This window comes from Fusarium oxysporum, chromosome 15, assembly GCF_000149955.1.
Source record: "Fusarium oxysporum f. sp. lycopersici 4287 chromosome 15, whole genome shotgun sequence".
Taxonomy (NCBI): Eukaryota; Fungi; Ascomycota; class Sordariomycetes; order Hypocreales; family Nectriaceae; genus Fusarium; species Fusarium oxysporum.
The window spans coordinates 82863-100431 of NC_031000.1; the positions used below are offsets into that span (position 1 = coordinate 82863).

Below are 17569 nucleotides of genomic sequence, written 5' to 3' on the forward strand. Positions count from 1 at the left end.
TTAAACGAGTGACCTATTTTCTTGGTGGGACTACATATAAGTTAAAAGTAGCTCTTATTTATTTCCTTGTCAACCGACCCTTTGCCTAGTCAAGCTACCCCCTGTGCTTGACGCACGGGCACCTACGGTGTGAAGGAAAGCACGGGGTGGCCGGTCTCTAGGCCCTACCCAAGTAATCAAAATGCACCAAATAAATGGCACAAAACTCCTCTGCTAAATTAGGGGGTGATAGAAGTCGCCGCGATATTTACTTTGATAAATTGCAATATTATAGATATGGTATCCGAAGGTAGTCTACCGTAAACTACGCACCTTAGGCCGCTTCCTCTTCTCCTCATTGTCGTTGACCTCCGTAAGAGGGCTCCATTTCGGGCTTTTGTTCTTAGCTGCACCTGCTGACATTCTAGTCCTACGTACCAAAAGCAATTATCTCCTAAGGGCCCAACAGGCCGAAATTAGGTCACGATGACGGGTCATAGTCAATTAAATTGCAAAGAACAAAAGGTACTTCTACCGCCTCCTAAATTATGCGGTGGTATAAGTACCAGCAGGTCTCATCATTACAAATCGGTACATCGCGCACCTTGCACCTATCCCATTGAGTGCTAACTGACGCCAGATACAATGTGAGATACGCAGCTATACGATGGGGTGAGTGTATTAAGATGTGGACCCGAATGTGGTGTTATTGATTGTCGACTTGATTTTTCTGATCAGTCTGTCAGAGAGGGGTTGGTACAATTCCCCCTCCTTTTCTGGATACAAGAATAATATTGTGATAAAGGAAAGTGGAGCCCATTCCTGCTGGATTAATGATAGCGCCTCGATAAAAGAAACGTGTATTTTGTGGGTCCCCGGATATATCAATACGGGGTGGCGGGAAAAACACCTGGAAGAAAAAGAACAGAGACAAAAAAGAAGGACGAGCTCCTGGGGACTAGATTGATCCTCAAGTGTGAAAGTCAACCTCATTTTAGTTGGACATCAACCCCACTGGCGTATTTAACAATTCCCATCCGCCAATCTAACATCTTTCAACCCCACTTGGCGTGTTCTGAACGCGCTTTAACTCAGATGCATTCCACATCAGACGCGTAGCACGTAACAGTTCAAATGACTGCGGACGTTCCGCGTCGGCACCAGACATTCCCGTCAGAAATGGCACTTGGGACTTTTAATGCTTCTTATGCCCGAGCCACCGCCTAAACATCCACAACTATCATAGTCCAAGCCTTGTCACTACATCCCTTCTGCATTCAAACTCCTTCATTCAACACATTCTTTCATCTAATCTTACTCCTGACTAACCCTTCCCCCTAGCTCTCTATATCAACTTCTCTCCTCGCTTCATTTTGAGCAAGCTATCTTCTGAGCACTGTTCCTACGCTACAAGAACGCATCAAGAGCTGTGAGCTCCTCGAAAGATGACCGCAGGGGAAGATGTCTGGGACTCTCTCCCAAAGGTGGAGCAAAAGGCTATCTGGGATGAGACAGAACGCAATTTCTGGGTTAACCTCCGCAGCAAGAAGGATGCCGAGAACAAAAAGATCGAGAAAGATTTCCAGCTCTCAATTAATGAAATTCGGTTGAAGTTCAGTGATCTCACAGGGCAGCGAAGTCAACTGAAAGAATCTCAATCCCGATTAGCTAGGGAACTCGCCAAAGTTGAGGCGGAACTGGCACGCACCACTGATGAGTGTGAGGAGAAGGCCAATCGACTTGAGCGCATTGAGCAAGACTACCGCGCGTCACGTCAGAAGAGAGCGGAAACGCTGCATGATATTTGGTTCAAGATGCGCCGATTCTTCAGACAAAAGAGAGGGGAGGATCCTGATGCTCCGGACGATCTCGGACCCGAATCAGAAGGAATTGTTCTGCCTGAAGTGTTGCCAGAGCTATCCTCAGCGTTTAACGGGCCGATTCCACGAATAGAGCCTACTAATGGCACTGCAACGGTAATGGACAGACCCGATGAAGTGGATGATGATGATCGTATGGAAGGCATTGAGCACCATGATAATGAGGCAGCCGAGACCCTCGTTGATGTTGTTGACGCTGATGGAAATGTGATCGGACCCGTGGAACAGATCGAGCCTTGGAACCAATGGGTTGAGGGAATCCAGGAATTGGAGATACGAAGACCTGTCAAGATTCGCCGAGGACGGCGCTTCAACGCTAGACATCTTACCAGCATTTACGAACGAACTGAGGCGAAGGGGGTCAAATGGCTCTCTTGTATGATTCAAGCTACAGGAGAAATTCAGGCCAAGAGATGCCACTCATGCGACAAGAACCAAGGCGCGTTTGACGACTGCATCATTGTCGGCGGAGATCTCTTTCAGAAATGCGGCAACTGCGAATGGAACCGTCAGGGATGCCATGGTGCCTCAGGGGACACGATTGATATACTAGCCTCGAGGGAGAGAGCACGACGGAAGAAACAACTAAAAGAAAGAATTCAAGAGACTCCCACAGACCGTTCCTCGGAAACAATACATCCGACAGTTGAAGTTCAGCCAAGGCCTGAGCCAACACGTCAACCAGAACCCCAACGAGTTGAACAACAAATCTCTGTGCCCTCTCGGCCACCTTCACCACAGCCCATTCTACAGCGTACACTTGAAAGATTCCCTGAGCGACAGCCCGAGAGACAACCGGATAGACAGATTGAGCGACAGCCCGAGCCACAACAGGAACAGCAACCTGAGCGACGGCCTGAACGACCAATTGAGCCTCAACTTGCACGAGTGACTGAGTGTCAGGCAGAACGGACTACAACACGACAGCCGGAACGGCGCCCTGAGCCCCAAACCGAGCGAATTCTGGACCGATCCAATGACCCGTTCCATGATGTGATCGCTGCAAGGGCCCCGGAACAAACTGTCGAAGTAGCACCAGTGCAAATCGCTGAACGTCCTCGTGAAATGCCCCATAGACCAATTTATGGTTCACCTCACGGACCTCCAAGCCGTCCGACAACGGCTCCCAGGTCGGATTATGCTCCGGAACGTATGATTGACCCTGTGGACTCGCCCTTACCGACACCAGTCTATCCTCAACCCAGGCCCTTGGAGACACTGCGCTCTGTGCTTCCTTCGAGTGCCCCCCGCCACTCCTCTCATGACATTCTCCACCCATCAACAGAGCTCGATGGCTCTACCAAAGACCATCGCGGTTCTGTTCAGGTCCACACACCACGAGAACCCGAACGGATGAATACTCCACAAGAGTATCGTATAACTCCTGGGTTTACGCCGGCCAATATTACAAGTCGACCTCCATCCAGCGAACGAGGAAGACCAACTCCGCCATCGTTGCCCATTGATCCTTCGTCACAGCCTCCTGAGTCTCCTCCTGCTCTACTATTGGAAGAGATCACCCGAGAGAACATGGTCCTCAAGAATGATGAAGTTGTTTACACTTATCCTGAATGCGTTGCGGGGGTGCCATTGGTCAAGATTAACGAGGAACACCCCTATTGGGAAGCCAACTGGCCAAACGTCAAAACACTTATTGAGCCACAGCTTGCTCGATGGCGCGAGAAGCATCAGGCTGCTATTGAAGCAGGTCCTAAGCAGGATAAGGGAGGCTCTTCAAAGTATCAAATTGGCAGACAGGTCAACCGTGGTATAAAAATTCTCGAATTCCACGAGAAGGGCCCCATCAGCCCTTATCAGTTGTTAGGTAAAAGATATATTCAGGCTGGCAAGGGTGGTATAACCTCATATGACACCCTATTTCGCCTGTCAGAGACAATATCGGAGCTCGAAAAATTCAATCTTGACATATCGCCGGTTGACTGGATGCGACAGCGTCTCCACGAACTGATTCAAACTCAGGGTCTCAATTTCAACCTGCCACGAACAATTCACGACTTCTATCATGACTCAAAACTCACAAGTCTTCGTTACAAGCATGGCTTTAAGAACATAGGACGCCCTTCTGGAGCCATGAAGGCTCGCTTGAGCCATGGCAGCCCTAGCACTATACCCAAACCCCCCCAAAAGCGCAAGTCTATGCACTCGGTTACTACTACGCCTCGTGAAGATTCCTTCGTCAACCACTCCTCTGCCTGGTCAAATATCCTCAGGCTACAGAACTCCAGCCTCGATCCCGGCCCCTGCTCCTCAGCCAGTCTTCAGCACCCACCTCAACAAGAAGCCCAAATACATGCCACCTGCACATTATCGCCCCGATCACGACGAATTTTATTTTGAGGCTTGGTCCGATACAGATTCATGCAGTGGCGGCAGCATTACTAAATATGATTGGCGTCTTGCTGTAGTCAAGACTCGATTATATACCAGCCACATCAATGTTACACAGTATTGGACCTGGGTAGGTCAGATACAATGCTTTCAACATCAGGTACTCAAAGACGTGAAACCTGCGAAGTGGGGCTTGTTTAGGGACGAGATCGATTTCCATGTCCACATCGCAGAGATTGAGGAAATGGAGTGGAGTATCGAAGCACTTCGCGTTCACATCATTACGAAAAAGGATGTCGGAGAGCTTGCTCCAGATGGCAAGCCTCGAGGCGATGTCATGGCATCTTTCCCACGAGCACGTACAATGCGTCGCTTCCTGTTCTTTTGCAGAGAAAGGGGTATGAAAATGGCTACGAAGGAGCCGTAAGTGTAGCCCCAGTGATGGAACTGTGGCAAGTAGAGAACTAACCTGGACGATAGTGAGGAACTTAATGACCTGTGGGATTCCATGGTTTCTGAACAATTGCCTGGTCGAAGCGATTCTAATCAACAGTTGGTGGAATGAGTTCGTTGACCACGAGCGACGTTCTTCGAGGGGTAAAGATGGCCCTGTTCTGTATGCCTATGTTTAATCATAATGCGATTTCTTACAGTTCTCTATTGTTTTCTTCTTTCTATCGATCGAGCAGATCATTCCGCATATATCAGCACAGGAATCTGTGTGCTTAATGGAAGTTGTATATGTCGACGCTTTAGCTTCAAGTGGTCGCAATGCGATGGCTTAACTGAGCGTAGGAGGGGAGTAAGGAGATCGAACCCAAGTCTATAGCGTTTGGCACGCCGGCGTTTGTGCTCCTCGGGGAGGACCTGGTAATTTTCGGTGTAGATGGTGTTGCCAGCAAGAAGTTTGCCCAAGATGATATCGTGCTCCATTTACCGGTCAATAAGAGGCTGAGTGATGTTAGTTTCAGGGGCGGAGTACATCGACTTGACAGTCGCGAGACTTTGGAAAGCCTGGGTCTTGATCCTTACCCACGGAATAGACACATCCGAGTTCATCGTCTACACTAGATATATAACAAAGGAATTTTTAGAGAAGTTCACGATCCCCTTCAAAGCTCCGCTCGACAATGACGATGCTGCTATTTCTGGCCTCAAGATAGAATACATAAGAGTTCATATTTGGCCAATTCTAACTCTGCGAGAGAGACTTACCGAGGCGTTGAGTCCAGACGTTGTCGGAGCTTTCAAACCAGACGAAATATAAACGTGGGAGAAAGACCCTGGGGAACAGAGTGGCGAGAAGCGAAGGTGAGATGTTCTTCCTAAAGCTGTAAACAGCAGCTTAGAGGAAAAGCCTAGGGAAAAGCCGGCAATTGTCTCCAAAAGCTTTGTTTGGACGAGGGTCCACTCGTGGATTTGGTGATATGAAAGTAGAGTTTGATAAGTAACGTTGGATTCTGAGAGGCTTGAACGACCTGTTGTTCCACAGTTGATCCCGTCATGGCCTAGTTGGCGAAATTCGGTATTATATAATAAGCATGCACTGGTCGCATGTCTTGGCATGAGGTTGAATGTCGGGCTGAGGAGACTACCGTCACAGCATTTCCGAATCCGCCCCGACCGTCCAAGGAGACATCAACGGAAGAACATCCCGCTAGCGAAGACCACTATTTGTAGTACATTATCGTGGACACGACAAGCAACGAGGACATTATCACTGAGCATGACATGTCTTTGGCAAGCTTAGGTTGAGTTGTAAACTTGAGTCATACTAGATGGAGACTTTTCTGAAGCAAGAGCTTCTTGGAACTCTTCCTGTTGTGTTTCTGTTTCTAGTTTCTCGATGGAATATCAAAGAGGCCTTCGACGACCATGACGATAATGCGGCCTCATCAAGTACTCGAATTGGAGTGGCTAGACAAGAGCCCACGCCGACGCGACCATGACGCAGCTAGACGATATTAGATGACCGTTCACGACGATTGGGCTCTTCTAGTCGATCCCCTTTGGCTGATACGAGTGAAGACAATGAAAGATTACGACGTGGAGAAGCTGGCTGTCAAAACGCTGAACGGACACTCAGTAACGACCAATACCAGGCCATCTCCGAGACCGCACCGGAGAGGAGAGAGCGGGGTGAGTGTATCTTGGTACCTAACTAGCGGAAGTTGAGCAGATGACCTATGTATATATAATAGACATAACGTACATGATAAGCGGGTGCAACAGACAAGCGAGTGCAACACAACATCCCAACATCTCAAATAGAAATAGCCATAAAAACACAACAGACTATTAATTAAGTAAAATTAATCACTATATTCTTCCAGAGACATAGCGACAACTATCTGACAGGTCCTTGCATTATGTCCTGTCTTGCCGCACGCTCCACAGCGCCTTTCCTTCATTCGCGCAGGCCCTCCTTGACCACCACTTCTCGATGGTCCAGCCACCGCCTGCGCATCAGCATCCGTTTGATCAATTACTTGCCTTCCTTCCTCTACTGTCATCACTCCTCCTTTCTGTAGCCGGGTTCTTTTTGCCCTCCGCCGCCGGCTTAGTATCTCATTTGCCTGTTCAAGATCTTGGACCCTGGCCTCTAATAAGGCAACCTTATGCATAACTATCTTTGTTCCCTTAGAAGAAGACCTCAATGCTTCTAGAATCGACTCTGGAGAGCTACTTTTATGCCTTTTGATTCTCCTTTCAAGATATTCAAGCTGAGAGTCGGCTTCAAGGATAGTCTTTGGGGTCTTTGAGACCCAAGGGGTCGAGGGGCTAACTACCTCCTCCGCAGGCGTCGGAGTCCGCAGCTGCACATCAAGCTTCGAGATTATACTTTCTGGGTCGAGAGGAGCAAGTCCGGCTCCTCTAAAGGCTGCTTTAATATTTTTCTCTGTCATTGTGGCCTGGTAGGCGGTGTAAAAAGCCGGGAAGAACTCGGTTTTGGAAATGTGGGTTACAGAGCATCTGATCAAATGCTCGATTTCTCGCCCGTAAGCCTTCTTAAGCAGGCCAAAGCATCCGACATCAAGAGGCTGCAGCAGATGAGACGAATGAGGCGGCATACAAAGCGTGATAATTTTATTTGCCTTGCAATATCTCTCAAAGTCGACTGAGTGGTGACTTTCGTGTCCGTCGAGGATCAGGAGACGATAGCGATTCTTTGATTGCTTGGTAGTACACCGGTCGAAGTGCTTTAGCCATTCAAGGCCTATCTCATTATCTGTCCAGCCATTTGGACTCGTCGCAATAGCCCAATCGCCCGGGAGGCTGCTTTCTCGGTACCAGTTGGCGAGGTGATATTGGCCCGCACCTATGATGAACGGCGGGATCGCTTGGCCCTCGGCATTGATCGCCTGAATGACTGTAATCCATTCCCCATTTCCAGGCTGCACTGATTTTGGTCTTCCACGCCTTTCAGCACCTGTGACGACCATTCCGCTCGCAATGACGCCCATCATAAAGCCAGTCTCGTCAAAGTTATAGATTTCATCAGGTCGGATGCCATACTTGGCGATTACATTCGCTACGAGCCTAAACCAGTTGCGAATAATGGTCGGATCTTCACATTTGGCTCTCTGGTAGTCATATTTACGGAAAAAATGCGTCTTGAGGTCTTTGTGTCGCTTGACGAAGTTAGAGGCCCAGCGCTTGCCGACAGGCAGCATCTCGCGGTCGGCGAGCAATCGGTTAGCCATCTCCTCAACACAATGCAGTCGCGGGGGGAATCCTCGCGAATCCAGATCGAGAATGAACTGAACTATGATCTGTTCCTCTAGATCAGATAGTTTGCGTGATTTTGGGATAGAATCACGCGTAGAAAGGATACCCTTCTGTCGGCGATGTAAAGTCTAATAACGGACCTGGTAAATGCCTGCGGCGCGTCGGAGACTTAATTTTGGGTCATTTTGAAGGGCACGAAGTGCAAGAAGAATCCTAGCCTCAATATTTAGGTCTGACATATTTGGTGGTTGAAAATTAATTGATTAAGTTGAGAATATGTAAATTGCGGGATTTTTTGTTGCACTCGCTTGTCTGTTGCACCCGCTTATCATGTACGTTATTTGATTACTTATTTCTCAACCACCTAATATGCCACAATCAATTAATGAGGCAAATATCATTCTTGCACTTCAAGCCTACCGGAATGACCCAAAATTGAGTCTTCGACGCGCTGCAAAGATCTATAAAGTTCGCTATAGTAATCTCCTTAACCGATATAATGGCATTCCTGCTCGACGCGATATAATGCCTAATTCACGCAAACTATCTGATTTAGAGGAACAGACTCTTATTCAGTTTATTCTCGACCTGGATTCGCGAGGATTTCCCCCCCGGCTATGTAGTGTGAAAGAAATGGCTGATCAATTACTTGCCGACCGCGACGCGCCACCAGTCGGCACGCGTTGGGCTTCAAATTTCGTCAAGCGACACCCAGACCTTAAGACGCGTTCTTTTCGGAAATACGACTACCAGAGAGCCAAGTGTGAAGATCCAACTATTATCCGTAACTGGTTTACGCTTGTGGCGAATACAATCGCGAAATACGGCATCCGATCAAATGATATCTATAACGTCAACGAGACTGGCTTTCTTATGGGCATGATTGCAAGCGGAATGGTCGTCACAGGTACAGATAGGCGTGGAAAACCAAAATCAGTGCAGCCTGGAAACCGGGAATTGATTACGGTCATTCAGGCGATTAATGCGGATGGCTGGGCGGTCCAGCCGTTTATCATCGGTGCGGGCCAATATCACCTCGCCAACTGGTACCGAGAAAGCAACCTCCCGGGCGATTGGGCTATTACAACAACCCAAAATGGCTGGACCGATAATAAGACCGGTTTAGAGTGGCTAAAGCACTTTGATCGGTGTACGACCAATCGATCAACTGGTTCCTATCGTCTCTTAATCCTTGATGGGCATGAAAGCCACCACTCGATCGACTTCGAGAGATATTGCGAGGAAAATAAGATCATTAGGCTTTGTATGCCGCCTCATTCGTCTCATCTGCTGCAGCCTCTTGATGTCGGGTGCTTTGGCCTGCTTAAGAAGGCTTACGGGCGAGAAATAGAGCATTTGATCAGATGCTCTATAACCCACGTTTCGAAGACTGAGTTCTTTCCGGCCTTTCATGCCGCATTTCAAGCCACTATGACAGAAAGAAATATCAAGTCGGCCTTTAGAGGAGCTGGGCTTGTTCCTCTTAATGCGGAAAATGTGGTCTCAAAGCTTGATATGCAGCAACGGACTCCAACGCCAGTTGAGGAGGTGGCTAGCCCGTCAACACCTTGGGTCTCAAAGACTCCAAAGACCGTGCTTGAGGCTGGGTCTCAGTCTGAATATATTGAAAGACGAATTAGAAGGCATCATAACAGCTCCCCAGAGTCAATCCTAGGCGCTCTGAAGTCTCTTTCTAAGGGAACAAAGGCAGTTATGCATGAGGTTACCTTATTACGGGGTCAGGTCCAAGACCTTCAACAGGCAAATGAGGTATTAAGCCGGCGCCGGAGGGCAAGAAGGACCCGACTGCAGAAAAGAGGGGTAATGGCAGTAGAGGAAGGAAGGCAAGTAATTGATCAGATGGATGTTGATGCGCAGGTAGTGGCCGAATCATCCAGGAGTGGTGGCCAAGGAAGGTCGGCGCGACCAGGGGTTCGGCATTGTGGTATATGCGGTAAGCCTGGTCATAATGCAAGAACCTGCTAGGTAATAATTGAGACATCTGGGGAAGAGTATAGTGAGTAGTTTTAATTAATTAATTAATTAATTTGTTGTGTTTTTATTCCGATTTCTAGTTTAGAGGTTGAGAAAAGTGACCATTTCGCTTATCATGTACGTTAAGCTTAAAAGTTACTTACTATATTAGCAAGATAATATATTGCTTAAACTGTGGGTTAATGATATGCGTTTGATAATTATACCAGAGACAGAAAACTTCTGCGTTTTATATACTTGCAAATCTTAGATTAAACATATATCCTAATGTTGATTAATCCTCCAGATCTCCTGTCTAGTCTAAATTAGCATAGCCGATGAGGTGTTTTCGTTCTCTCTTATATTCTAGTTCTAGATCTTGCGATACCTCAAGAACTTGAAAGATTCTACCGATATCCCTCTGGTCTATGTCTCCTGTACTTCCCAAGTGCCGCTTGTACAAGGAGGCAGTAGGACCAATGACAGATCTCGATCCAAGCTTGTGACAAACCAGGAATCCGTTCACCGTGGCATACCACTTTATGAGTTCGTCCGTTACCTTGTAGCCCGGCGTATGTTCTCCGAATTCGTCTGTCAAAACTGGTTTCGCACTGGGGGTGCAGCGCCCTTGATCTGTATGGTGTTTTCTATGAAACAGTATGCAAATTCGTCGCTGACCTCAGGTTGGAGCCAGCGATTACATGCACCTTCACAGAGCTTACTCGTTTGTAGATAGGAATGCGATGTGCAACACTTGCAGGGAAATGACGTGATAATCGCCCAATTTATTTGCAGCGAGGGTGTTGACAAACAGTGCCATAAAGAGACTGTATCATATGCAAACGGGCCGGAATGTCAGCAGCGTGAAGATTTTGTAACAATCAACGATGCATAAACCCTACTTATTGGTATTGACAACATACGCTTTTCCACTTCGTGCAGGCGTGGCTGTAACGGAAACAGTAGATTGGGTGAAGCTGCTGCAAGTCTCAGTGTTTCATAAGCTCATTGTTGTAATTATCGTCATCATAGACATGTTTGTAGTCTGGTGCGGGGAAGGGAGTCCGTAAGGTTGGAAGCCCTTGGTGCTGGATCGCATCACCTTCCCCGCATCTCTAATTCATTAGACGTACAATTGCGCAACGATTACCATTACACACCCACACGGAGCGAACACTCCGGGTAGCTATGTTTGAATGAAGGTGTAATTGAAACACTCGAGGACTATATCTATGAACCAGTGCACCCTTGTTTCAGCGGGGGGTAATAACACTGAACGTCCGACCTAACCACTCATACATTATTCCAAGTTGCCCCTAATATCGAAAGATCCTTAACTGTGCTGCTACAATGTCAGGCTCAAATACCGACAAGGTACAGGAGAACCTCAAGAAGTTTTCCGCGGAGAACATCGATGCTCACATCCAGGCATCTACGTTTACTGATGACATCCAAAATGTAACATTATACTTTCAAGACCCTAATACCTGGCAATTTGTTAATACTTGCAGGCTATTCGTCAACATATCCAAACCGAGTACAAGGCCTGGTTCTTCTTCCGCAAGCTTGGAGCTGACTGCTTGCGCTCCAATGTGTCACTGCACGGCTTTGCAGCGTAAGTGTATACGTGCCGCTGGTAGTTTTATATAGTCGTGACTAATGTCAATTACAGGCTTTGGAAGCGCTCCGCCCAAGAGGCCTTTGCTGATGCAACCTGGCTAGAGTCGTACCTCGTCCAGCGTGGTGGCCGAGCCAAGCCAAGTGACATCCCTGCGCCCGATATAGAGTGGCCCGATGACCCTGTCGATCCCGTCCAGCCCGTCTACGCAGCCCTGCAGACTGAGAAGGAAATTCTCGAAGATCTTCACCGTCTATGTGCCGCTGCAGAGAAGGCCGGTGACAACGCACTGGAAGATGTTATTGAGAGTCGCTTCTTGCGCAAGGAGACGCGCCATGTAAAGGATATGGGCGACTTGCTGCAGCAGTGTGTCCGTATCAGCAAGCAGGCTGGTCACGGCTTGTATCATCTTGACAAGGAGCTTCGTGCTAACAACGGAGTTGTGCCTTGGGCAAGCTTCAACGACCCTGACAAGTCTGACGAACTACTTCGAGGTGTTGTTAAGGACCTTTACAAAGCTGCGGTCTAGGGAAAAGCTAGAGTCAAGGATATAAAACGGATGAAGGGGAGCTTTCCGGTTATGTACACTAGTAAACGTTTTAAATGTCAACTCGCACTACTAGATTACTCATCCACTATCCTGAGCAGTTGCTGCTTAAAAGTGAACTGGCATCGAGCTGGCGGTAAGAATAAGCGTCTGTCTCACTTCTCGTCCGGTGATATTTAATAAAGTCCGAGTTAATCTACGCATAAGTACGTCCAACAAATAACAGACTGGGCTAAAGGCCTTTTGATTCCTTATTGTATTTAGTCTCTAGGTAGTTGAGGAAGCTGGTTAATTGGGCAGTATTACGGCAATCATTATCGGAAAGAACTCCAAAAACTAGCTAGTTTGACCGATTCTGCGCCGGCTGATAAACTACTTTATTTGGGCGTATGCGAAAGCTAGGGAGGCGGGCATGAGGAAGGAGATTATCTTATCTGGCTGGAGATTTACTGGAAATTAGTCTATTAACCGTCATAAAGCTCTAATATTTCTGCAAATTCAATGGGATAAAGTAAAACTGCTTAAATAGTTCTAGATACTGAGCCCTCCTTCACTGCACTTAGATGATATGCCGAAACAAGCCGGCAAGTGAGGAATATGGATAAACACTGAAGTCAACCGATTAGGCGGAAGTACAGGAAGATCATAAAGGGTTAGAAGCTTTAGATATGAATGTGGCCGTTTAGAATGTGCGGATTGCTGGCTTCGAAGACCAGATGGTGTAGGTGCGGCGAGGAAAGAAAAGAAAGGCATAAATAGAGGTGGATGTGTATGAAGAGGCTGAGATGGTGATTGAGATTGGTGTTGGGTTAGAGGACGAAAGTGATGACTTTAGGGTCGTAATAAAGCACTACCAGAGCACATGGAGCTGTTGGGAGTAAAATTCAAGCAATACTATATAGAAAATCCAAGCAGCTTCATTTTTAATAGACAAGGTGGTTAGTTCCTGCGTGCATCAAATATTAGACTTTGTATGGGGCGATGATTTTTTGTGCTATGCTTTTTCAGTGGTGTGATTCTTGAAGCGGTGGGGATGCTAAGGTGTGGTTGTTAGGTCAATTACTCCAGAGGGAGGGACTTATAATTATTAATTTGTTTTCTCTCCTTTTTTCTCGTCCTTTTCTTTTGATATTTGGGCCAAGAGTAAAGCTTTCTCAGTGGGCAGTCATGAGTACAGATTACACGACGTCATGATTTACCTTCCATTGATTGATGTAATTGATAGCGGGTCTTAATGTCCAGCCAGATATAACAGACAATTTTCATGTACTACCGAATCTTCGAAGCCTCACAAAACAACATTGGGGTCTTGTCTAAAGATCTTGGGTCACTATTCTTGCGATGGCTTAACCGGAAACATACATCATTTGCTAGTTCTATGGTATTTCCAACGCTGCAGATTTGAAATGTCTTCACCCAGCCTGGGACGCGAACAACCATGGGGCATATACCTCCCATTATTATAAGAGCTTTAGCTGGCACCAAACCTGCCGAGGCTTTCGAAGCGTATAATGAACACATCCTCATAATACAGAGAATAGTAAAAGGTGAATGGGAAAAAAGAGGAATGCTGTATAATTTGCCTTCAAACTAAGAATGCAAATTACTTTCCTTCATGCTGGATATCCGATAACCATAACCCCCCAAATCCTATCGTGCATTCGCATAGCTCTGTTTATGGCCTGACAGCAAACCCTCTCTTGCAGCAATTGGCCCATCGTAACCCGCTGGACAAGCCCCGGTCTCCATGTGGTTCTTAGCGTCCCCCATGTATGGTGCTGGACTCGCCGTAGGTTGCTGCATTGGAATGGAAGTCGGATTGTATAAAGTGACCATCTTGCCATCCACTGCCAGAAACTTCTTCTTCTGGCCTCCAGACTGTAGTGCTACATCAGGCGTGCGTAGCATATATCCAGGCTTGGTCTTCCTTGGCTCTGATGTTGTGTTGATCAAGTTTGCCATGAGAGAGCTGGCCCAGTGCGCATCTGCAAAGATCAGGAGGCCCAGCCAGAGAACGATGGCGAGTAGTAGGGCCAGACAGCTCAGAACAACTTGGAGGCGAGACATAGCCACCGTAAGCTTGTCAACAGTGATGTGCACAAGAGACGGATCGATGCTGACAGTATATGCTCTTGCGACGAGAAGAGATTCGAGAGTCTCAGAATTATTCCTAATCCATGTCAAAACATCGTTGTTAAGCGATTGCGCACTGATATTGGACCGTCCATTGCCAAGGCCGTAAGCAACCATAACAGCTGCTGTGTCAACTTGACCAAAGAATCCAGGTTTGCCCCTGGCAGGTCTGGATCCAGCACAATCAGTGCGAGTGACCTTTCCACCAAAAGCCTCATTCTGGAAGTTCGATCTCTCACATTTCTCAAAAGGCTTTGGTGCGTCAGAAAGGGTCTCGGATCTGATGAGGGTGATATTCGTGGTGGTGATACTGATGAGAGAGTACATAGTCGTCCCATTAGACTCTGCAGTATAAAATCCCCAGTTACTTTGCAATGCAGACTTATTGCCATTGTCGGCTGTATTGGCGCCGAATTGATAGCTTACCTTTCGGTCTTGTGCATTCATCATACTGTCCACAATCCGACCGGCAAGCGGGTTCTTTCTTTCAGTCTCATTGGCACTCCAGGTTCGTTGAACAAGATCGGTAACTTCTTCCCTGGCAAAAGGTGTCCCAACAGTTGTCAACATGGTGGCTTTGAAAGTGGACTGGCTGAAAGTATGGCGTCTCTTCTCTTTGGTAATGGTAAAGACTTGGTTCATGAGAGCTGAGCCACCACCTCCACCCAGAGAGAACCAGATGTTGTCCTCTCTGTTGGGCGACATGTATCTCGAGTCGAAAACTGTATCCGTTGTATTGTTCCAGTGAATCTCGGGTTTACCGGCTACAGTTGCGATGAGGCTGGTGGAGAAGACATTATTAAATGTGCAATTCCAGGCGGCAGATCCGTTATCAAAGATCCAGCAAGGCTCGAAAGTTTCGCCGTCAAGGGCGGAGTTAGGAGGTACCATGGACCCAGTATCTGGAGATACAGATAAGCCATCACTATCAAGCCAGATGCGCGCACCAACCCCTCTCTCTCTTGCAGGCGCCACGATCTCTGGCAGGTCGTTATTGGTCACTTGGCCAGTGAGTGTGTAGTTGAGGCCTGGGACGAACAGGTCAGCGCCAATAATTTGTGGAATCTTCTTTTCCACATCTTGCAGTTGGCCGGAGTCGAGAGAGAGCTGGATAATATAGCTAGGATTCTCGTTTCGCTGGTCTTGGTAATCGGCGATTGTCACATTCGATGCTCGGAAGATATAACCCGGGGAATCCAGCGCCCAGAGCAGTGTACCATAAAGTCCCAAGACGATGTTGAGAAGACTAAAGGCAAGTACAACCAATCCTGCACGCGATAGACCTCGAGATGTAATGTAGAGAGTTCGTTGAATGTAATCTTCAGTGAACATAAGGTATGATGTGAATTGATTTGATCGGGCAGCAATTAAGGAGAAGAGCTTGAAGATAAAAATACCCATAAGCAACTCGGCGCATTTGAAGATAATTGATTTGACCGCATTATGATACAAGGGTATCGACGATTTGATGAACGATGAAGTTGATTCGATCATCTTGCGGGAGAGGCTTGGAAGGCTAAGGCTTATGCTTAACTGAACTGAGTTTACAATCTGGAAACAGGAAGAAAGTGAAGGAGGGGAATGACCTCTTGGCTCAACCTGCCCTGCAGACTAGAATTCCGTCCTTTCCGCCACTTCGCCGCTTAGTTGCAGTAAATATCTTCGCGATATCCTTATACAAGCTGGTATTTCCCTCGGTGTAAATGGATATCTTGACGCCACTTAACAGGCGATTACTAAAATAGTGTTCCATAATTGGTGGGCATCTGAAGTAATGCTAATCATTTCCGCATCAGGCTAGCATTGGCTTTCAGCTGAGAGTTGAAAATCAATAGTGTCTGGCAACACAGGGGGAAGAGCCAGGGGTACTCTTAGTCTAGACTCGCCGAATAACGCTAGTGAAGCCCACGCACCTCCATTCAAGTCTTTATTCACGCTTAGGTCGCGTAAAACTTGAGAAAACAGAAGGACGTATTATTAGGGGCTGACTTTGGGCCCAAAACGAAAAGATTCCAATACTCGTAGAGAACCATAAGCGTGATGGTAAGGGCCTCAGAGAGTGCCCAGAGCGATGGTCATGTGGAGTTTGTATATGTGTTTCGGGATTATCTGCGGGGGATTTGGAGAGGGCCTAAGCACGCCGTCTGTTCTGGCTTTACACTATGATTAGATATGCAGTTGCGTTGCTGCACCCCCAGGAAATATGCCAAGGTGTCAGTGACGAGAAAGGCAATTAATTGAGGGCTTCTGTGAGGCTCTTCTGTAAGGCTGAGGATGTTATTCTCGTTGTCAGGTATATCAGTGGCGCATATCATGGTAATCGCAGTGAAACTGTCGTTAATTGCAAGCGATGGATGGCATTCCAAATTCATGCGAAGAGAGGGTGGTTTCTTGCCCTATACTTCCAAGTTCCCCGCCACGTCAGACAAGTCAGCATATCCAGTAAGAGGCCATCATTCACTAGGAAGCTCATTTCTGCTGCACATAACTTACAACCAACAGCCACACTGGTCAATAGGGGCACAGCCAATAGAGCTCATAAGCTCATTGTATCAGCACAGATGATGGTCCTGCTGACAGCCAAGACCAGCACCTCAGTCTAACAGTTTCTCTGTTGCGTGAGAGTTATGAAACAAGGACAGCCTACTCATATCATCAACTCAATCGTTCCAAACTCTGGTGGTGTTGAGCTTATGTTGGAAAATCCGGAAATCCCCCTTCCCTTCAGGATTCAGACTGTTGGTCTGAAAGCCCTAGGTTTAGAGTTCAAGCCCTAAATGAAATCATCTAGAGATACGAACCCGAGAAGAACTCTGAAATCAATAATTACCAATCAAGTTTAGTAAATATACATGTTCCACTCAGCAATACTGCGCAATATAAACAACACCAACAAAAAGAAATGGACCCATGGGAGGCTGTAAAAGGCATGGTTCCTAGTATCGCTCCACTCATGTAAGGCTCAGGACGATCTTTTATCTAAACCGATACCTCCTTCTCCCCGGCAAAAACAGTTACAAAAAGCATCAGACCCAAAGATGCGTCGCTAGGAACAAGTTGACAAACGCTAGAAGTGCTTCCGATTTACCCACTGAATCCTAGGTATCCATAGTATAGTAAAGCATATCTAGAGAAGGCCTACATCAACTGTCTGAAAATCAGGTATTAGTAAACATCGAGATTGTGTATTGTTAGGGGATTGCGGTATAAGCGAGGTATGTCTCGAGTACCCAGCAAATATCCACGGGAAAGTGGCCTAGGATGATTTATGCATGGCAGAGGATTTTGAGAATCTCTGCACCGTAGTCGACAAGTGGTCAACCCTTGTGCACGAAGTGTGAGCCTCACAGCCGATGTGCT

The 17569-nt window shown here is 47.1% G+C and overlaps 4 protein-coding genes across 4 annotated transcripts; 2 read left to right on the plus strand and 2 right to left on the minus strand.

The window, feature by feature from the left end:
* On the minus strand, nt 1-402 carry FOXG_22542 (uncharacterized protein; the record flags this gene model as incomplete). Its single annotated transcript, XM_018402957.1, has 3 exons — nt 1-13; nt 127-164; nt 313-402. 3 exons carry the CDS (start codon nt 400-402, stop codon nt 1-3), a joined length of 141 nt encoding a protein of 46 aa, XP_018257413.1.
* Nucleotides 403-1424: 1022 nt separating this feature from the next.
* Nucleotides 1425-4773, plus strand: FOXG_22543 (uncharacterized protein; the record flags this gene model as incomplete). The annotated part of the gene is made up of 4 exons (XM_018402958.1): nt 1425-4025; nt 4048-4338; nt 4369-4631; nt 4689-4773. The coding sequence occupies 4 exons, from the start codon at nt 1425-1427 to the stop codon at nt 4771-4773; spliced, it is 3240 nt and encodes a 1079-aa protein (XP_018257414.1).
* Nucleotides 4774-11261: 6488 nt separating this feature from the next.
* Nucleotides 11262-12058, plus strand: FOXG_16665 (uncharacterized protein; the record flags this gene model as incomplete). Its single annotated transcript, XM_018396689.1, has 3 exons — nt 11262-11369; nt 11423-11526; nt 11584-12058. 3 exons carry the CDS (start codon nt 11262-11264, stop codon nt 12056-12058), a joined length of 687 nt encoding a protein of 228 aa, XP_018257415.1.
* A 1668-nt stretch (nt 12059-13726) lies between these two features.
* FOXG_16666 (uncharacterized protein) lies at nt 13727-15703 on the minus strand (the record flags this gene model as incomplete). The annotated part of the gene is made up of 1 exon (XM_018396690.1): nt 13727-15703. The coding sequence occupies one exon, from the start codon at nt 15701-15703 to the stop codon at nt 13727-13729; it is 1977 nt and encodes a 658-aa protein (XP_018257416.1).
* Nucleotides 15704-17569: the final 1866 nt, after the last annotated feature.